General features: G+C 30.7%; 2 protein-coding genes across 2 annotated transcripts; one reads left to right on the forward strand and one right to left on the reverse strand.

The window, feature by feature from the left end:
• Window positions 1-7,128: 7,128 nt before the first annotated feature.
• LOC114164871 (myb-like protein X) lies at window positions 7,129-9,851 on the reverse strand. Its single transcript, XM_028049644.1, has 2 exons — window positions 9,815-9,851; window positions 7,129-8,777 (listed from the first exon to the last, which is right to left on the reverse strand). Exon 2 carries the CDS (start codon window positions 8,756-8,758, stop codon window positions 7,295-7,297), a length of 1,464 nt encoding a protein of 487 aa, XP_027905445.1. The 5' UTR covers window positions 8,759-8,777; window positions 9,815-9,851; the 3' UTR covers window positions 7,129-7,294.
• Window positions 9,852-16,603: 6,752 nt separating this feature from the next.
• On the forward strand, window positions 16,604-21,186 carry LOC114164094 (E3 ubiquitin-protein ligase MBR2-like). The gene is made up of 6 exons (XM_028048608.1): window positions 16,604-16,785; window positions 18,457-19,645; window positions 19,737-19,787; window positions 19,861-19,959; window positions 20,310-20,474; window positions 20,829-21,186. Exons 2-6 carry the CDS (start codon window positions 18,470-18,472, stop codon window positions 20,976-20,978), a joined length of 1,641 nt encoding a protein of 546 aa, XP_027904409.1. The 5' UTR covers window positions 16,604-16,785; window positions 18,457-18,469; the 3' UTR covers window positions 20,979-21,186.
• Window positions 21,187-22,857: the final 1,671 nt, after the last annotated feature.

Here is a 22,857-nt window from a genome sequence, read left to right on the forward strand (position 1 = left end):
TTTACCTGGTTCACCTAGAACCCGATTTACCCGGGTTGAATATGTGGTGAGCCGGGTTGGCTCACCAACTCACAAATAAAGGGTTACACGTATTTTTTGTTAAGTTGGATTTTGTATTTGAATTATGTTAAGTGATTTTTTTAGTCAACACATAAATGATTTGTATTTTGGTGATTTTTGTTTGTATTTAAATTATATTAAAATTTATTTAGATTTTAATTACAACTATAATCTAGTTTTGACTCATAAAAAAATAAAAAAATAAATTGTATTCTTTTAATTAAGTAAACCTCTAAGCCAATCCATTTAACTCATCAACCCGCAATGGACAAAATTGAATTTAAATTTTTTTGATTTGTTAATAAATAAAACAAATTAAATTGACTCACTCGTAATGAATCAGGTCAAAACAAATTATCTATTTTAACAAATCTAGTCATCATCATTATCGTTGCATTCTCTCTCACGATCGTTATCTGTTACTCGTCCTTCTCATCTTTCTCATTATTTACTTTTTTCTTTTCCGCTTCTTTCTTCAACTCCTGTTGTACTTCCGTTGTCACCATTATCCGCTAGCTCCAATTTTTCTCTTCCTCTTTTTCCTTTTCTTGTCACTGATCTCTCATTAATATATAAAAATATCATCACATTTGACAAAGAAATTATCACTTAATTTATAAATAGATTTACCGACAAAAGAGTTTGTTGGTAATTAAGAGTTACATGTTACCAAAATAAATATATTTGACATTTGTTGGTAGTAGAAATTACCAGTTATCAACATAAATATCTTCAATACAAAAATTTGTTTGCGATATGAAATACAAATTACAACACAAATATCGGTCGATAACAAAAATTCTAAATTGTGGAATTATCTTATCAACAAATTTTAATAATCATTATTAATAAAAATATTTGTCAATAACTTAAATTTTAAAACTTTTATTTAAAATCTGTCAATTAATTTAAAATTTTCATATTTATTTTTGTCAATAATAACAACGAAAATTCTTGCGGGTGATAATATTTTCGTTAAAACTGAATATTACACCGATAGATATATGTTTACAGCATTAATGATTATCAAAGTTCAATGAATCTCAACCCGTAACTTCAAAAGTAAACTTATACAGAAGAGATGCAGTGAGTGACAGAGGAAGAGGACAAAATCGTTTCTCCTGCATCACATCACATACCACTCTTTGGTCCACCAAGTCAAACAGGACAAATTAACTTGTCTTATCACATAATCTTTAATTAGCAACCATATATAGCATATAATTAAATTTAATAACTGTTTTCCAAATTAAAAAATAATAATAACAAGTACATATCACCATTGATTGAACTGCAAACAACCATATACTCCTCTAGAATCTCATAGTCAAAGGTTATATATATATAAATTGTTTTCAATGTTTTAAAAAAAAATATACTGTGATTTTATTTTTTTATTCTAATTTTTTATTTTTTGACATAGCTTAATAATGGACATCGATTCTTTTAACAAAAAGACAGTGATACATTAATTAATGTTCAACACTAAATCACGTTGACATGACTTAATATTGGATATCAATTCTTTAAAAAAATAAGACAGTGATACATTAATCAATGTCCAACCTAAATCACAATGACATGACTTAATATTGAACATCAATTCTTTAAAAAAAAGACAGTGATACATTAATCAATATCTAACACTAAATCACGTTGACATAACTTAATATTGGACATCAATTCTTTGAAAAGAGAAGACAGTGATACATAATCAATGTTCAACACTAAATCACGTTGACATGAGTTAATACTGGACATCAATTCTTTTAAAAGAAGAGACAATAATACATTAATCGATATCCAACATTAAATCACGTCAAAAGATAAAAAAACGAAAATAAAAAAATAAAAAGAGTAATATTATTTTTCAGAATGAAAATATCTAAAGACAATTTATACAGCTTCAGTATCAAAAGTAATGTTTCAACAGAAAAATTGATTGAATCAATTTCTCTAAACGATTGTGAAAAGAGCAAGCATGGTCCGTGACGATTTTCTTGAGTTCCTACTTGGTACTGGTCCCATAGCCATGCTTTCTCAGCATTGGAAAAAAAAAATGTTATAAGAAGACAAAAAACTGAGGATGTTACTGTATACAGAGAGTTACAACTCAATTTTAATTTCCTTAACTTTATGTTTGTCTTTGATGATATTTAAGTGCAATAAGGTTTTTTTAATGATGCTTTAGTTTGTGGTGGACCCAGTTACACAATGATGGCGTTTATCCCTTGACCCTGAAGCATCCAATATCCATGTTGATTGGAAAAAGCACGAGTTGTACTTAGAGCCATTGGAATCATTTTTTAAGATTTACTTAACATCATTGGAAAAAGGTTACATCAAACCGAATCTTTTGACCTTTCTTCATGCTTTTGGAGGAAATTTTTTCGATTTCTCATGCTCTTGGTGCACTCACCACCAAACCTGAGTTTAGTAGAGAAACAAAGAAATCAAACATAAACAAAAAATAAATATATAAACACATGTAAAAGTGAAAATTACTATTTATAACTTTTGAATGTTCTTTGGACATTTCACAAAATGCAATGAGCTTTATTCTTAGCGAGCAAGACATGACTAATGATTGAAAGAGATAATAGTGAAAAACAGAAATACCAGTAGACGGAACATTATGTTATTTGAATGAATTATTTTAACAAAAATTGAAATTCTATATATTTAGAAGAGTTATTTAGTTATTTAAAATTTATGAATTGAAATTTATGTAATAATTGAAAAGTTTTACATTTGTATTTTCACTTTTACATTTGTTGTTGTTTTTGTGTATGTTTCTTAGCTCGGTTGAGATTGAGATTAAGATATAAAACGATTTGGATTTAGATGTCGTTGTTGAAAATTACAATAAAAAAGTATTACTTTTAGATGTCATTGGTGGAAATCATAATAAAAAATAATACTTTCAATAAAGTTATTATCACTATACACATAGAGATATACACCAAGATACATAAACAAACATACACACGAACAAATAAAGAGACATAAACAATGACCCACCCAAACAACTAATCATGTAATTTTTTTTCTTCAAAAACTGCAAACATTTATACAATATTTTTAACACAAATTACAAACTATTTTGTGTAATTTTTATGATAAAAATCATAAATTTTCTCATAATTTTGTGAAAAAAATTACAAAATCTCCAATGGTATATAACTATTCCCAAATCCTCCGTTCACTCAAGAACATTATTAAATTATGATGACAACTTTCGAATCAACTTTCATTTATATAGTACTTTTATATTATTTTCTCCTCAATATAACCAAGTTTTAACATGATTTCTTATTCTGCATGCTTCGAAATAAACATTAATAAATTTGTGTGTACCGTTGTAATCAATAAAAATTTGCATGTACTTGTTAAGGGCCATAATTCTTTCTCATTGTCCACAATCATCACCTACATCAAACTCTTTATTAACAAGTATTATATCATTATTATTGGCAACTTAGGGATACTCAAGATTGTATCCATCGTCAACACTAACCTAAATTATAATAAATTATAATATTGAAGATCACGTAATTGGAGAATAATCTCTTATATCAAAAGCATACTCACAAAAAAAATAGAAACACGATATCTGTAAGTCTATATATAAAAAAAAAATATTACTCAATATCCAGTATTCCTAACCAAAACTACAAATATTCTCATGCAGTTTTCTGACAAAAAGTGTACAACATTTCATATAACTTTTTTTTGACAATAATTATGAATTTTTTTTTATACAATTTTTCGGATAGAAATTATAAATCTTCTTAAACAATTTTTTCAGACAAAATGTCCAAATCACCCTGCAGACAATTCTCAAATCAATTATTTATTTGTATAATATTTCCTAGTGCTCCCTTTTTCATATTTCATGGGAGACTTTAGTGATCTCACTTGACAACCAATAGTCATGTACTCATCAATTATCAGAATATTATTAACTCGACACTACTTTTTTAAACGACTTGACAATGATTTTTTTTTTTGAAGTTATAATTAATCGTGATTTTTTTTTTTCAAAATGATAATATTTTTTAGCTTAAAGTTATATTATTATTTTTCTAATGTTTATGAAAAGAATTTGTTTGAATCTTGACTATTAATATTTTTAAGAAAGGAAAAAGAAAGTTCCAACAGACAAAATATATCATTAATCAAAACACTAATTCATTGAGTTTTGGCCCGCACGCAACCATAACAGCAATGTTTGAAGTCTCAACAAAAAAATGCTTTCAAATTACTTTTTTTTTTCACTTTCCAGATATGAAAAGCACCACACCACAATAACAAAATGCGAAACTAAATTCGTCAACGCACGAGAGAAAATGGTACAGAACTAAGAATTATGTAACTCGTGGTGTAAATGTTAAAAAAGAAGAAGTAATAATAATATTAATAAAAGAGAAAATGATGAGGGTAAAATGGGTTATGTTTACATAACATAATGGAGCATTGAATGAGTTGACACAATGTAAACCTAATTTGTGTCGTACAAACATTGTCAAAAACACTTAAATGCATCGTGGCCCATGCCCTACTCTCACATAATAATGCCTTATCATGTGTCGGATCAAATACTAGCCCAACATCTACAATTTCAAACACTGTTTGCCTCTTTCCAAACACAACCACGCACCGATTCGTATTAGTCTTTTCTGGTTTCAATAACAAGTTTTTATTTAATAATAATAAGGTATTATGGTTAGAAATATAAAATAAAAGTCTAAGTTCCACATCGATTAAAAATAGAAAGTAAAGTATTATATAAAAATAAATATCCATAGATCTATTGTCTTAAAATTTTGGGTTGAGAATTAGGTTAATGTCTTATGTAGTTAGGTCTAAGTTTCATTCATGTTGTATCTCTTCGGTAACACACATTCCTTAAAAACCTAATAATTATTACAAAAATATTAAAAGGTCTAATTTGAATTTGAATTATTTTTACGATTTGATAAAAAAAATAGGGTTGAGTTAAAAGAATTATATCTATTTATTTTTTAAAATTTAGAAACTAAAATATATCAAAATTTATAACAAAGTTTCATACAAAGATAAATTTTAATTTCACGTTAAAATTGAGAGTTTTAATTCAACAAAAGATTAGAGTCTATAACCTTTGGAAATAATAAAAATTAAATTTTGACAACTTTATATTATAATTTGAGATGACATTTATTAAGTAATTTTAAAATTTAAAAAAATTAAAAAAAGTTAGAAATCATTTATAATATATTAACTCAAATATAAGAGAAATTTTTCAAAATTTAATTTAAACGATATAAAGAAAGTTGTCTCGTGTTGATCCCTTGTTGTAACACAATTTAGTTTCATCCCTGGTTGATAACTTGCTCCCTATCCTTAACAAGTTCAGAAAACACACCACAACCAACCTCCAACATTTTTCTGTCTTGTCTCTTCGCCTTTTTGAATCTCTCAGTAGTCACTTTCCAACCCAACCAAGCGTACTAGAAAACATGTCCAAAATCTCATGAATCTAACCTAAGAACAGGACCCACCAAAAACACAACCAACTTCTCCAAGAAACATTTTTCTTCCACTGTACTCATTTCATAAGAGATTAATATACGCTATCAATTCATTCATTCATTCTGTGAATACTTTTATTTCTCTTTCTTCCTCCCAATCCTTCTCCATTGAAAAAACACAAATCTCATGTATCCGCTAAAAATGGAATCTTTTCAAAATCAGACAACTCTGAATGGACTCAAATCTAAACTTCAAAATTTTTTCAAAATCCAATTTTCATAAAATAAGAGACAAGAGGGGTGTGGCCCAAACCCAAGAAACATTTTTTTTTTCTCAAATCGAATCTTAAAGTTGACAATTTTACATACCAGGAAAATACACGAATGACTTCCTAGAAAAATGAATCTGACTGGTGCCAACATCATAGTAATTCACGAATTTCAAGTTTGAGAAGAAACATTCGTTATTGCTACACAATTTCCTGAAACCCGCTGCGCAATTAACAGAAATCTTCCATTTATATCAATCATTTCAGCATGAAGCTACACGGCAACGTAATTTCTGTAAGAAACTTCTTTGTTTCTTATCCTATAAAAGCACAAACTAGCACTCGCGTATGATCATCTGTTATAGTAGCTTCTACGTGAGCAAATGAAGAGACAGAAATCTACACCACTCATTAGACAAATACACAGGTCTATAAAGAAACTGAAGACTCTGATGCACTCTTGGCGAGTGCATTCCACTGTATCCTCAAGTTTAAAACAAAGATGGTGCAGTTTGTTCCACAAACGAATGAACCAGCAAAGGTTCCTTGTGGATGAAGAAATCACTGAGGATTATATGCTTCGATGTAGAACAACAATGGCGTGTGCTTCAGAAGATGATATTGATAAAAGGGCTGAGATTTTTATCGCAAAATTCCGGCGACAACTAAGCTTGGAGAGTATAGCTTATTCTGAAACAAAGTATATTATATAAGAGATAGTTTTTATGTGACTAACTATAATAAAGTGATTCAATGGTTATTTTTTCAAGTTTTTTTTTTTTTTTTATGTGTGAAATTTGTGTGTTGGGGTTTTTATTAAATAAGTCGACATTGTTTGAAGTACATGTTGTATTGTATTACGTGTTTTTTTTTTTCCTTTTCTGGTCGATTATGGACTTGTAGGAACTGTCTTGAAGACTTCTTAATTTGGATTTCTTCTTGCTAAAGAAACACTGAAAGTGTTTCTTAAATATGTTGTACACAGCTGAAAATTCCACCCTTTCTCTTTCATTCATTTGCTTCAATCAGTGATAGAACACTTACAGAAGACTCTGGTATTCAAGTGAGTAATATGAAGATATAAGTAAGAAATAGGTAAAAATTTGTATATAAATATACCAAATGCAAATATAGAAAAATGAATAACTCAAATGAACACGTGAATGTTGAAAAAACTAATATCTTATAATATTTTAAAGTGTAAATTTACAAGTACACAATAATTAAAATAACAAGTATGAATTTAAATTATGTAATTATATATACATAAGTAAATTAGTGGAATACATTTGTGAAACTCAATTAGCTGAGAAAATCCAACAAATGTTTAACATGTTTTTCCCATCTTTGTGTAAGAAAGGTACAAACATTAAAATGTGTTTAATTTAAGTATTGTTCTTCTTTTTTCTACTTCATTCTCCTATCTCGTATATATTTTACACATGGTTTTGTTCATTTTTGATGGTCGATGACATTTTGAAATGCACCTGCCAATGCTTTTACACTATTCCTCCTTGCTTTCAATTTTCTCTCTTTCTCCTCAATGGAATCATTGGATACAGAAGTTTCAGTTTCTTTGCCCTTTTCCACAACATCACTTGTTTCTTCTCTTTCTTCTTTAACTTCATTCTCTGCAACCTTTTCTTCTTGAGCTTCATTTTCTACACCTTCATTCTCTACTTTACTTTCTCTTTCTTCTTCCATTGAATCTTTAACATCTGCATCACTTCTTCCTTCTTCAACCTCCTTTCTCTCTTTTACTACCTCCACTTCATTGTTGCTCTCACTCTCACAAACTTCTTCTACAACTCCACTTTCTGTTTTTTCCTCCTCTTCTTTAACCTCAACTTCTTTAATTGCTGAATCATGAATCTCTGGAATGTTGCATTCAGTTTGATTTGTATCATCATTTTCTTTCTGTTTCTCTTCTTCCAAAACACTAGGAACGTCCCTCTCATTATCCTCTTCAACATGAGGTTTACCTGTCTCCTCAAGCTTCTGTTTACACTCTTCATGATCATCATGATTATGCTCATTCTCTTCAGGATCATGCTCACGCTCTTCAGAATCATGCTCGTGTTTATGATCATGGTTTTCAGAATTATCTTCATGTTTCTGCTCTCCATGGTCATCCCCTTTCTGCTCATCTTCATGATCTTGCTCACATTCTTCATTACCATGTTTCTCGTGATGAAGCTCACGCTCACGCTCATGCCCATGTTCATTTTCATTTTCATTTTCATGTTCAGAGTCAACTACTTGATGTGTCAGTTTTTCTGTATTATTCACTTTTCCCACTTCTTCAACCACTTCACTTGCACACTCTTTACCTTCTTCTGGTTGAGCACTTTTGCTACTCTTTGAAATGTTATTTGACTCATGTTTAGGGTTTGAAGCAGAAGCATTAGTGTTACTACTCTTCTTAACAACTTTCCCACTTGATGATTGCGTTCTTCCTGGTGGGGTCTTTGTAACTCTATCAGAAGCAGGTTTCGAAGTAATTTTATTGGGAAGACTTGAAGCTCGAAGAGGAACATTTCTTTCTCGTGGACCATTCCTTTCTCGCGGACCAGGGGACACAAGAGCTTTGTGTTGCCTTGAAGGAGAAGGTGAATGAGTTTGTCTGTGAACTCTCGAAGATGATGATGGTTCAAGAGATCTTCTTCTGTTTAGAGTGGGTTTTGATGGAGGATCATTCTTAGGGAGCTTGAAAGAAGAGTGGGAATCAAGACGTTTTGAACTTATAGTGGGTTTTAGATAATTAGGGATTTGTTTCTCCGATGTGGGATTTGAAGTGCCCTTGTTCGTTGAGGATGATCTTGTTACGGTCTTCCTGGTGCTTGTGGTTGAAGAATTTGAAGATGGAACCTTCTTCTCCTTCCCCACCACACTCGTGTCTTTTGTTTTTGTTGCCATATATAATTACCAAGCTCACCTATAAATATGTTAAAAAAAAAAACATACATATCTTAATATGTTGTATTATAAATTATATTTTTTTTCAATATCCTAAATGATGATTAAGATTTGATAAAATAGTTTTCTTATACAAAATATTGTTTTTAAAATTATTTGAGATATATTATTCATAAAACCCTTTTTTTAAAACTCTTTCATAAAGTTATCAACCATCTTACCTTACACTCTCTTTTATTTTTTTGTTTCTTGTATAAAAGACTTAGTAATTATTATTTCTGTTTGCTTTATTGTTGTGCAAATCTAATTCTATCGTATTTCTCAATATGGGGCCTTTTTTCTGCATCATAATTATGACTAAGAAATTTTGAGTGTTTATAATATATATGTATACGAGGATTAAATCAATTTTCAGCAAAAAAAAATTAAAAAAATTACACAAACCTAAAATGATGTGTACAATTGGTTTTTTCTTCTTCTTCTTAGAACATACAAATAAAAAATGAAACGAGTTCAACTCAATCACATATGATACAACATAGACATGATCACAATTAATTAAAAAAAAGTATCTACAATAAATGATAAAAAAAAAACTCAGAAAAATAACATGAAAAGTCTACTCCAACTTTATCCAAAAAAAAATCTATACAAACTCCTGAAAATAAGAAAGTTTGTCATAATTGAACATCTAAGCTCATTATTACATATTCCTTCTTTGCATCGAAATCCTCCACATTAATGTATTATCGTCCCAATATTTGTTTTTAATCACTAACAAATTCATTGCAAATGAAAAGAAAAGATGAAGAGATATCCTTAATTAATTATGATCAATTAATCATGATGTGTGGAATGTGAACAGTTTTAAAAATAATAAATATGTTCCTTGAAAATGCAAAGAGAAGAAAAACAAGTAATGGGCATGTGGCACAATGATTACCTTACACTTCTTTTTTGGTGGCAGGAGAAGCAAACAATATTCAAAATCTCGATGCAAATTGAAGCTAAAAAGAGTAAATTTACAACAACCAAAGTCAGGTTCAGAAAACGTACCTTCATAAAAGAAAGTTCATGGAAGAGTGAATTTGTGGGCACACACAGAAAATTGCTTTGGAAGATGAGAATATATGAAGAAAGAGGCAAAACGAAAGAAAGAAAAAATGGTTGGATGATAAAAATCAGAAAAAAATGGGATTTTGATATCTAATAATATCATAAATAAGCGTAAATTTTGCACACACTTTAAGGTTGTAAAGGTGTTTGTGAAGTTAACCTAGGTTTTTTCAACAATGAATTGACTTATTTTATCAGACAAAACCGAAATAACTGGGTTCGAGAGTTGACCTTTTCCATTATAATCCAAAACAAATAAAACAAAAATGTTTTCAACCGCCATTTTTCTTCAAATTTAAGCTCGGAGTATATGCATTGTATTTGATATTTATTTCACATATATTTAATAACTATCTTGCAGCATAGTTCATCGCAAGTTTAAATATGAAAAAATAAATCTTGATAATTATCCCCAGATATAATGTAAACATTATCCCCAGATAATTTCAATTGCCTTAAAAAAAATACGTAAAGAAAATAGAAAGTTGGACGTGGACTAATGCAACTATATCTTAAAGATCATGTTTTTACGTAACGGATAAGAGCTTTTTTGGATTCGCTTTCTCAATTAATGAAAAATGCTAATTGAAGTTTAGTTGAGAAAAACAGCTTCTTTGTAAGTAATGTAATAAACGTATTTGTAAAGATGGAAGAACAGAATTTTAATTATCCTATAATTTTTTTTTTCTTTTGCATATTGTCGTTAATTTGGAATATATATAAACCACTTAAGTGAATTATAATAATTATTATTATTTAGTTTTCCCTTATTGGGCCTGGCCCAAGTAGAGATGACGTGGTATGGGCGGTTAAAGCCGGAGAATTGTGGTGGCATTGCATTTGGCAGTATGTATAACCCTTTTTAATTTTTTTTATCCGTTCAATTTTTTATTTTTTATTTTTTTTTTTGTCGTTAATGAACACTGTGATGTGAGAATTGAGAAAGGTCACTGTCTACTTATATATTTGCATTCACATTTATTAGAAAATAGTGATACGCAACTGAGGATTAAAATTTATAGTTAGAGAGAGACATGTGGTTTGCTCCATTTTTATTGTCATTGGGTTAGAAAATAGCATGGCCTCGCAATTTTAAAAAACCGCCAAATACGTTTTTTTCCTTTTTATTTTAGTATTGGTTGGTTCATAGGTTGTCTGTGACATGGAACTCCATTTGGCACTTCATGTTGTAGCTAAAAATGTGGAAAAATCTTGATTATACATTAATGGGTAGGAAGAATCGGAGGAACCCACCAACACAGCACCTTGAAAGGTGTTGCCTTTGATGAAGAAATAGTTTTGTTGGTGAAGATGTGAGGTTTTTCTGAAGGAAGAAAATACCGTACCAAATTATAAACAAATTTATATAGGATTTCATTTCGATAGGAAAGAAATTGAGGTCTAAAATAATTTAAATACTATTTTTTTTATTATTTGAAATATTTTTTAAGAATAAAATCATAATAATATAGTAATTGTTTTAAAGTAAATAATAACTTAACGGTATATTTTTATTTATATATTAGTTATCTTATGATAAATTGTAGGATTAAGTATGTTTTTAGTCCCTGAATTTTGATTCAAAATTGAAATTTGTCTATGTCCGAAACTTTGATACATTTTGATTCTTAAACTTTACAAATAAATGAATATAGTCATTTTAATCCAATTACAATAACTTCTTTTAAGGTGTCGAATGCATTTTCTAGAAAATATTAAACCGGAAATGTGTTAAACGGTGTAAACAGCTCCAATATTAACATGATTGAGTTAAAATAATTAGTTTAAAAAAACTATTTTTATTTATTTTTTAAGTTTAGAGACCAAAATATATTAAAATTTTAGACAAAAATAACTTTCAATTTTGAATCAAAATTCAGGGACTAAAAAGCATATTTACCCTAAATTTTAACATACCTTAAATTTCTAAACAGAAGAGAAGTTTTGGGTTGGGAAGGGTTGAGGGTGTCTCAGCAGACCAATAACTCCAATAAGTATGTGGTGGCTAAGGGTAAGCATAGTGGAGGAAGACAATTTGTCCATTATTATAAATGGAGTGAGTGAGTGAGTGGTCCAAATTGGGCAGTGCCTACCCCACTGGTATGTAGCCAGATAGATGAGGTTAAGTTTATGTATGTATTTGGTGCCAAACAAAAAACGAAAAAAAGTTACATCAGCAGAGGAAATGAGAGTGGTGGAGGCACGCGCCATTCCCTCTCCGTCTCACACTTGGCTTACATGCACCCAGTCAAATACCGTCATCTGTTTTTTCTTTCATCCGATAACTTTTCTTTCTCTTTTTTTTATCTTAATATATAATATAATTTATTATTTAATATATATATATATATGTGTATTTATGTATATTGGAATTATGGGTGGCGTTTGGAAATATGTATATCTGAAAAACGGGGTAGGTAGACGTAGTTGACCAGGTGAGTGATTAATAATAATAATTAGGTTGCAATATGATAAGTGAGAGTGCTTAGAGCATGGTCCCATTTGGTATTTGTAGTGGTTAAGTGGGGATATAACTTGAAAACTTTTACAAAACAATTTATGGACATTTAATTAATGTACTTTTCAATGCCTGTTACAATTTTTGTTGACTTCAACTACTATTATGTTTTGGGTATAGGAACCTAGAGCCTACTAAAGAACTCCTCTGATCTTACTCCTCTTCTTAGTATTGCGATAACTTCTTCTCCAAGAAATTCACTCCTTTGCTCGATCGGCTGGGCTGACGATCGGGGTACCTGTCTAAAAAGCTTCGATGCTTAAGTCAGTAAGGAACCGATCGGAGTATCAGTGTATCTGCTGTAATAAATGCGAATTAAAGATCCCCACCAACCTACCTTTGGGCCCTATTTATAGTTTTCGGTGTGGGCCTGATTAGGGTTTCTTAATCGCGGCCCAATGATCCTCTAATCTAGATTACTGACTCGCTTAACGTTAATTAATCCGATTGACTGGTTGTTTGGCTGTGCGACCGATGGCTGCCTGACTGGACTAGTTATATCCTGTTTTGAACAAGTGAATAATTCGTGTATGGCTGATCGATCGATGGATGCATATAAAGAACTACGTGAATCTAAAGAGTCTTATCGACCGATCGACCTGATGGTTGGTCCACTGACTGTCCTTTATTAGGTTAAGGTGTTGTTCGTGTGGGGCCGATCCACCGATGTTCCATTGCGGACCAGAATGTCACTCGTTTGACTGTTACCGATGGACCGATGGTCCTATATAGTTCATTCGTCAGGCCGTTCAATCGATGGTTGCTCACGATGCGATGTGATTTATTCGTAGAACCGATGGACCGATGATCCTATATAGTTCATTCATCAGACCGTTCGACCGATGGTTTCTGGTGATGCGATGTGATTTATTTGCAGAACCGATGGACCGATGGTCCTATGTAGTTCATTCGTCAGACCGTTCGACCGATGGTTTCTGGTGATGCGATATGATTTATTTGCAGAACCGATGGACCGATGGTCCTATGTAGTTCATTCATCAGATCGTTCGACCGATGGTTACGTTTTATATACGAGCTTTCCCGGCCTCATCCGATGGGCCTGAAGACTGACCCTGACCGATAGACCGATGAGACATACAATACATATTCCTTTGAGACAAATCCAATCAGTAATAAAGTGCATCAAGCACCGTTGGATTAAGAGTCTCACTTATAGATGATCATTTCATTTTTGTTGCAAACATATAAAATAAAATGTTTCAAATAGGTTAAAAATTAGAATTTGCAAAACTAAGAGGGAAAAAATTATTGGTCTACATGTCAGACGTTTCTACACGTTCAACGTAAAAATAAATTATTATGTTGGACGATACTAAGGTTGATGCAAAAAATCTGTGAAAAGAAAATATATTGAAATAAATATTTATAAGCTTAATTGAGTTTAGCATAGTGCATGAATGATTTTGGTAGAGTGAAATAATGATTAGATAATAAAAAGGGAAAACTTAAAAAAGAAAAGTTAAACCACACGAAGAAAATTAAATAGTAGATTTTTAAAGATAGGAAAATTTTAATATAACGACCAAATTTTAACAACTTTTTGTTACAATGACAAAAAACCTTGTTCTGATATTTAAAAAATGTTTACATCAAACATCGATGTAAAGCATATATATCACATTTCATAAAACATTATAGAATCCAACGTAAATGAACAATTTTTCGTGAAACATAAAGATAACCGACATAAATCGTTTTAAATTGCGACTACGATATATTTTTTTTACGTGAACTTCTCGTTGACAAACGTAAAACAGATGACATAATACTAAGTTTAATATTAGTGACATATAACACACTAATATAAAAATTTGTAGGTTTAAGATGATAAAATTGTATACAAATTTCTAAAATAAATATAACTATAACATGTAATTATAAGGAACAAAACAATATAACTAAAATAGCCTTTTTAATTAATCAAGTTTAATTAAAGGTTCGACAAATAACATAAATAAACTATTGATTTAATTAACAAATAATAATTAAACTATTTTTTTTATTATAGAACTGATTTATTATAAAAAAAATCAATTATAAGCACTGATTTAATTAAACTATTTTATCATATAATTATAAGGACTAATTTATTTATAAAAAATTCAAAGGCTAGTTTTTTTTTCTCGTTGATATGTTAAATCAGATTTTCAATTTTTTAAAGATTAAATTTACCCAATTTCATTTTACTTGCCTAATCCGCCACCATTATGCATCCACACACATGTATTTTAAATGAGAACATTTTGTATACTTTCTTTTTTACAAGTTACGTATTTTTCTAAATCAAGCATTTTGAACCCAGAAAAAATTTCGTGTTTTGTTATCAAATTTATTAACATTCTTAGAGATACATACATGAGATATTATTTATTTTTAAATTTTAATACCTGTCACGTGTTTCAATAAGCTAATAAAATAATATTTATAAATTAATTTTAATTTGAACTCCATCTAAAGACATTTGGTATCTTATTTTTATATTTCTATTCATCTTAAATATTATCATTTTAAACTTTGTTCAGAAATAGTTTAAAAATTATTTCATTATTTACCAATTAAGTATTTGTAAATAAGAATGGTAATGCGGGTTGGTTCCTCTTGGATTTGGTCTCAAGAAAAAGTTAGGTCAATTTATCTCGTATCAAAAATATGAGTTAATTTTTTTGATATATTCGCATAATTTTTGGTGAACAGATTTACGAACTGGACCACGATTCATATAATAAATTATTTATTTTGTAATTTCTTTTTTACAAAACATTAGATACAAGATTTTAATAATTATATTTTTATTTAATTGAATTAGTATAAATAATAAATGTTTTAAATTTATTTTTTAAATACGTAATAATTATAATTTCTAATTTTAAAATATTTTTTTATTAAAAATATAATTGACTTTAAATTTGATTGTAATGAGAAAATAAATATAAATGAAAAATTACTTTAAGATAGAGAATAAACAAAAACAATTGCTTAAAATAAACATATGACGCGTAATATTAATTCTACTAAATTTAAGTCGATGTCAACTATCCTATTTGCAAATATTTGCATTTAATTCAATTATTTTTAATTAATTTAAATATAGTATAATATGTTAATGTGACATTTGCATCATATGATTTTAAAAAAGTAATACAACTTAAAATTTTAAGTTATATTTAATTTATAAATGAAAAATATAATTATTTATTTATTTATTTTTAAATGCGGTAATCTTATTTTTTTACCTTTTTAAATTTCTTTCTGATTTTTTAGAGTTAATTCACATAATTTTATCCATTAAAAAGTGATATACTGATAATTGATAATATACATTTTTTATTGAAATAAATAGTTTTTAAATTTATTCTTTTTTATCGAGAGTACACTAAACATCTCTGAGCACGAGAGATACTATTTAAATAAAAAATTTATTGAAAATATAAAAGAAAACCAACAGTATAGAAGATTGGGTAATTTTATATTATTTTTTCAGAATAAAAGATAATCTCTAGTACTATATGAGAAATTCACCAAAAGAAAAAAGGTTAAAGATTTTTTTCACTTGCTCTTTCTGGAATGTGCCACAGAGAGAAAGAAGAAAGATGTTTTGTTTGATTTAATTAAATTAAATTTATTTATCCAAGTCTATTATTACTCATTAACTGGTGATATTATTTCCTTTATAAAAATTATTATGACAGTATTCTTTATTTTCCAAAAGAGGTACGAAATATTCACATTTATATTATTTTTTAATGTATAAAATTATATGTTTTGTATCAATAATTTTGACTTACTTCGAATATTTAAAAGAAAGATTTTATCATTCAAAATAATTATTTTCCACTTAAATGTATGCTTGTCATCCTCATAATATACCTTTCATATAAAAACATGATCACTTGACATTATTATTTATGAAATTTTTTTCTAATAAAAAGCATGTTTAAAAATCATTGAAATAAAAATATATAATTATATCTGTCATGTGTAAATTAACTTTCCATTCCTTTCTTGCGCCCACAAAATGAACCTCACATTGGTTACTCCCACAGAGGTTCTTTGAGTGTGACACAACATTCAATCCACGCCCTCCATTTTTCACGCTCCAAATCAACGCTCCAGATCTCTTCCTCTCGCTCTTCAACTAGGACGGCGCCACAACGACCCTTTTCGGTTTTTTCCCCTCTCAGGTTCCGCTCCCTAACCATAAAATAATATAAATAAATAAATAAATAAATAAACTTATTATTAAAACAGCTTCATTGGATTAGAATACTGAACATTGCTTCTCTCTTTCTCTCTGTATCAAACCTCTTCTCTTTCTCTCTTTTCTATTCTCCCTTCTCTGTTCCTTCCACCTTTCAAACCGCAACAAAACGAGGTAGTGACAGAATTCAAAGTTTTTGCCTCTGCTCAAGCAATTCTGGTTTATTTATTGTTTTTCAATCAATCTTAATTGAAAAAATGGATGATTCAAATTTGTTTGTGTGTATCAGTTTTATGGCGTTGGTCCATGGCCATGTGTATATTTTTGTTTATAGATATTAATAATAAACGATATTTGGTTTATGAATGAATTTTAATTTTGGTGGTGAAAATTTGGAATTAATGAATGGTGATGTTTGGTGGTGTGGGGGAATAGGTGGAGGTGGGATTTTTATTATAGTATTTAGGTGAAATGATTGGGTTTGGGTTTTTTGGATTGGGATTGGGATTGGGATTGGAGTGAGTATGGTCAATGGTGTGGTTAGTGTTGAGCTTCTTTTCAGCGCTGAAATAGCGGAGACGGAGTCTTTGTGATTGTGTGGAGAATATTTGATGCAAACCTTCGTCCTTTCAAAACGAAGCGTCCTTCCACTTTTTGAGGAATCAGCCCTTCACGCCCCCCGTTTACTCTTTTTCTTCTTCTTCGTTTTCTTCGTTTCTCGTTCGTTCTTTCACTCTTAAAATCATGTTCGTTTTTGAGTTTTCTGGTTATTTAGAATAGGATGTTTTTGAGGATTTGGGGTTATGTGATTCCTCGTAAAAAATGTTGCTTTGCTTTTTGACCGGTCATGGTTCGTGACGGCTGGGGTGCGTCGTCATCTCATCGTGTATTGGTTTGCTATTTTCTGTTTCACTTCGTTTTTGAATTGGTCTGGATGAAGGTTACTGCTTCAGGTTTTTTGTAATGTTCAGAAGTTAGAGGAGAATCATCACGCTTAGATGATAGGTTCGGACCCTGTTGGTTCACGGGAAAGTTAGAAAAAAAAAACTCTGTTGGAGTTGGAGAGCCTTTATTTTAATGTATTTCTTGGAACTCTAACCATATGCGATTAGATTTTATATGTTTATCCTGTTAAACTTATTTTCTGCATATTTGTTTTATCCCTGTTAGCATTTCGTATTTTTTTTATAAATGCAATACTTTTCGATATTACCTGTTATTTCTTAACTTTTTGACATGTTATTCAATTCACTTGCTTCGGTACAGTTCAAATTCCCTGAGCATGTATTTGATTGAACATGCATGATTTAATAAATTGATTCTGCTGAGTCTACGATAATATTCTGAGAAATAAAGGATGAATTTGGCGTGAGAATAGCTTTAGTATTGTAACAATGTTTCACATTGATTGAATTTTCTAGTCAGAGCTTTCTGAGTGGTCACTGAGATTGGCTGCTTTTAGCTCCTTAACACACCACGATCATGTTGACAATCATTGTCTTATGAGACCCCTGTTTTATCTTATAAATTGCTGAAAATATTTATTTTTCTCCCTTTCACTTAAATGGTATGGTATATAAGACTAGTTTGTAACGGTTTTGTAGATATTAGTTAGGAAATTGGCCTATTCCTTGATGGTATCTGAACCCAAATTTATAGACCAAGGGTGTATGTAGTCTCTTGCCCAGTCTATATGTTGTTGCTTGAATTGAGTTCGGCACATAAGTGATTGCTATCAACATACTTGAAAAATTATAGTCTTATACAATATAGATTAAGGTTTTGACAATCGTGTAGCTTGTTGGAACTTTTTATGATCTAATACACTACGATAACTTGTTGCAGATTTGAAGGGAGTATGCCATTGATGGATGAATATTCTGGTAAAAGAGCCATTGATGGGATGGTAGTCCCTAGAAAGGGGGCGGGCCATGTGTTTAGAGACACTGCTAATGCTAAAGATCGAAATGGTCAGGTGTGCAGCCGCCTTACTTGCAGTAGCAGAGTCAACACTTCTAAAGGTGCTCAAATTGGTTCTTCTGAAAAAGGAAAATCCTTGAAACCTTCTATTCAATCTTCTTCTGCTGGAAAGGAAGCAGTTGGAAGCTCCTCTAGAACTTTTCCCAAGACTAGTAGCCCTGGAAAACCGCTTATAAAACCCCGGAAAAAACCATCATCTCAGTTAGAGACAGATTCATCTGAAACTAGTAGTGTATTGGATGAGTCAGAGGTTTCAAAAGTCGCCCCTTCCCCTGAAAAAAGTCAGAGAGGTCTTCAAGCTGAAATGGAAAAGACAGTGTCTGGTAGTGTCATGATGGAAGTAGGAAGCTCAAGTGTGGTATCCAATTCAAGATCTCGGAGGAATTTTCATCCAAAGTCTGGAATTAGTGGTCAGGAAATTAAAACCACTGGTCCAGTGATGCGTGCAGGTAGCAGTAGGTATGGATTGAGGAATCTCAAATGCAACTCTATTTCTGATGTCCTCCCTGCCGGCTGTTCACCTTCAGATTCAACCCTTAACAGAAGGAAGGAGATGATAAAAAAGAGGAATTGTGAAGGGGAAGGTAGTTCGTCTGCTAGAGGGAAGAAAATGAGCGGGTCTTCATTAGAAGGACGGAATTCTGGTTCCAGAAATGGCATATCCATTTCTGATTCAAGAATATCTAGGAATACTCCTCCTCACAGGGACAGGTCAGACAGCAACATGGCACCAGTTAGAACTCGAAAATCAATTAGTGGTCATGCCAGGGGAAGGCTTTCCAGCCAAGCAAATGCCAATCCCGTGTCACCCAATCACTCCCCTGTCATGGTACCTTCTTTGCCTCATTCTGGTGGTCGTAATGCTTCTGGTGTATCACATCGTACTTCTGTAGATAGTTCCTTAAGTTGTCCTAGCTCTCACAGTAGACCAGGTACTGGCAGTGAGGAGTTATATGGTGTTATGCCTGGCTCTCCTTCAGAATATGGGCTCACTCATTCTATAATGAATCTGGATAGCTTTCGACGGCGTTACAACGTGGATAGTATTGCTGAGGTAATTTTCACTACTAACATGAATATTACATTTTATTTTATCATGAGCTTTGGTTTAAGTTTATAAAATTAATTCTTCATAATTTATTTAGGTATTGTTGGCACTTGAGAGGATTGAACAAGATGTTGAGCTAACACATGAGGTAAATCCTGACTAAAAAAATCATTTGACAAAATGTACCAGTTATTTGATTCATTCATTTGGCGTCTTTGCAGCAAATTCGTTTACTGGAATCCAACTTGTTCCTTACTGGGCTTAACTTCTACGATCCGCATAGAGACATGCGATTGGACATCGATAACATGTCATATGAGGTTCGTTAATGTCATAAGTTGCTACAATACGGCTTGCTATATTTGTTAGCTTGTTTCCTCTTTTTTCTGATGATATCTACTGTGGCTTGATAGTTCTGTGATTACTACAGATTTGAATGAAAATATGCTTCAAAATACATGTTATTTAAGCAACATAGAGTATTATAACGTATCTTAAATGCTGTTCATTGGTAGTACGTTACTTCAACTTGTGAGGGAGTGATTTGAATTTAACTGAATTGCCGGAGATGGCTTTGAGAAGGGATTTTCTCTTTGTTATTGCATGCGGATTTTGTCTATATTTTATTTTCTAATCATTCTCACCTCCCAAAATTCTCTGGAAATGACAGCAACTTCTGGCTCTGGAAGAGAGGATGGGTTCTGTGAGCACAGCTCTAACAGAGGAAGCGCTGTCAGAATGTCTAAAGAAAAGTTTCTTCCAGTCTTCACCCTCTGGAAATGCAGTCAACAGTTGCAAGGAAGCCAAGGATGACACCAAATGCAGCATCTGCCAGGTACTTTTCACTAGTTAAATGGAGTCTTTTTGCACCTTTCATGGCAGAGAGTGTGCCATTAAGCATCATCATGACTCTAAGCTTTTCTCCATGATGGATTTATGATCTACCTGCATCTCCTGCGGGATTTCATTGACAATATCATAAAATTGATATTTGATTCCAGCAGAGCTAAATTAAATGTTGGTTGGCAAAAGGGTCTGCCACATTCTGTCCAATTGAAACTAGTATTTTTCTTTTGGTGTAAGGTTTATATAATCATTTAATACACACGTGTCCATTCATTGCAAAAAGGAATTCTGGACCAGCCGTAGCCTCTGAAACTGATATGCACTTAATTGACTTGATTTGTAGGAGGAATATGTGGTTGCGGATGAATTGGGGAGTTTGCATTGCGAGCACATGTATCATGTGGTTTGCATACAGCAATGGCTTCGGCTGAAGAACTGGTGCCCTATTTGCAAAGCATCTGTGGTACCTTCAAATTCATCCCCATCTCAATGATTCAATCAATTGCAATGTTAGGCCAGACGAGGGAGACTTATTTCTTTGTACCCCCTCCTTCTGTTCATTTTTTTCTTCATCACTTCTGTACAAAATGCAGTTGGTATTTTACTTATTTTTATTGCTCTTTTGTACATAGCCAATATTTTCATCCCTCTAATACAATAATCCAAGCCAATGGCTTGATAGACTGAAACTTCTATGTTAAGCTGCTGGTGCAATATCTTCTCTTACGTTGTTTTTTTTTTTTTCCAGTTCATTTAAGAAGCACTAAAGAATTTAAAGGAAAAGTAAAGTGTAGGCAAAAAAGCTGTTCTCTTTCTTTCATTATAATTCAACGTGTATTGCAAGTAAGGAGTTTTGCAACTTTTCAAAACCTGATGTTTAGGAATAGAGGAACTAAGCTTTATAGGTATCTTCAGTTTTCACCTAATAAAAGAAGTTTTTGGGATCTTCTCAACTGAATTTAAAAAATAATAATACTAATAATAATTGCTTGAGACAAGGGATTACTAATTTACTAAACAGGTAGAAGAAATAGTTTTTTTTTTTCTCATTGAAAGTGTGAAAGATTGATAAAAGAATTAACAAATATAATGTTTTTATTAGAATTAGAAACTCTAATGAAAGATAGGGTTTCTCAAATGGGTAGGTTCATTACTTAGTTGGATTAAAAATAGTGAGTAAAAGGTTCAACCCATGGATGTCTGATTAAGCGGGTTGACACGTTAATTCATATAAAAATAAAAAGTAGTTTTTTAATCATTCTCGAATATTAAAATTTGTAGGATGGAAATAATGTTGACATTTTTTGGACATTAAAATTTGTATGATTTCAAAATTATAATGAAATTATGATTTTACGGTTCAAAGATTAAAAATAGATTTTTTTCTAAAAATAAATAGGTTGCAAGTTAAGTAAATCAAATCCAATTTGCGGATTAAGTAAGTACAATCCATTTTTGTTTATGATAAAAAAAAATTTAATTTCTATATCTAATTCAGCTCGAATATGTGACGAGTCGAATTAGTTTAATAATTTTTATCTACTTTTACTCCATTTTTTCATGTCTAAAAGGATGTAGCTTTATATTAGTTCAACAATTTTTATCTATTTTTACTCTATTTTTTCATGTCTAAAAGGTGTAGCTTTATATTTTTTTAATGATACTTCATTTTTAATTTTTTTAATCATGGTCTTTGACAATACGATAATAACAATATTTTATATTTATGTAATAAATAAGTTCAATATGAAAGCTCAGTGTAAACCCAACCATAAGTCTTATTAGGAATTGATATCTAAGATTTATATTTAGAACCATAAAAAGTCTTATTGGGAATTGATATCTAAGATTCATGTTTACAATGTTTGATGATGTCTATGTCCGACTATAAAGAATTTTTCATTTTCAACCATTCACTCATTCACTATGTGAACAAAAAAAAAAATCTGAAGCAGTCAGGGAGAGAGATTTGTACGGAAAGATGAATATCTTTTTCGCTTTTGTATCTTCCAAATGAAAGTTGATGAAAAGGACAAGTCGGTGGGATAGAATGAGAAATGAAAGAAAGTGTACAGATTTTATTGATACGTACCCATGAAATGATGTAAAAATGTGCAGAAAAATAACAAAACCCAGCATTTTTAATTTACATTCTAAACAATAAAGATGAATGCGATTATATGATTAATCAGAATTTTAAGCTTTCATAACATTTTGTTACTTCTTCCTTTACTCTTATTCCTGTAAAACTAAACTACCAATATTATCGGTCATTTTTTTTCTTTTACAATCTGCTTGTATCTCTTTTTTTTATTCTTTTATATATTATCAAGTGGAACTTAAATCTCTTTATATATTTCAATTTTGCTTAT

Source organism: Vigna unguiculata, chromosome 9, assembly GCF_004118075.2.
Source record: "Vigna unguiculata cultivar IT97K-499-35 chromosome 9, ASM411807v1, whole genome shotgun sequence".
Taxonomy (NCBI): Eukaryota; Viridiplantae; Streptophyta; class Magnoliopsida; order Fabales; family Fabaceae; genus Vigna; species Vigna unguiculata.

What these genes read in the sequence shown, in the direction of transcription:
- LOC114164094 (XM_028048608.1), top strand. Translation starts at nt 18,470, where the DNA reads ATGCCATTGATGGATGAATATTCTGGTAAAAGAGCCATTGATGGGATG. An exon ending in ATGTTGAGCTAACACATGAG is followed by an intron (nt 19,788 to 19,860) that starts GTAAATCCTGAC and finishes GCGTCTTTGCAG; the next exon opens with CAAATTCGTTTACTGGAATC. An exon ending in TCGATAACATGTCATATGAG is followed by an intron (nt 19,960 to 20,309) that starts GTTCGTTAATGT and finishes TGGAAATGACAG; the next exon opens with CAACTTCTGGCTCTGGAAGA.
- LOC114164871 (XM_028049644.1), bottom strand. Translation starts at nt 8,758, where the DNA reads ATGGCAACAAAAACAAAAGACACGAGTGTGGTGGGGAAGGAGAAGAAG.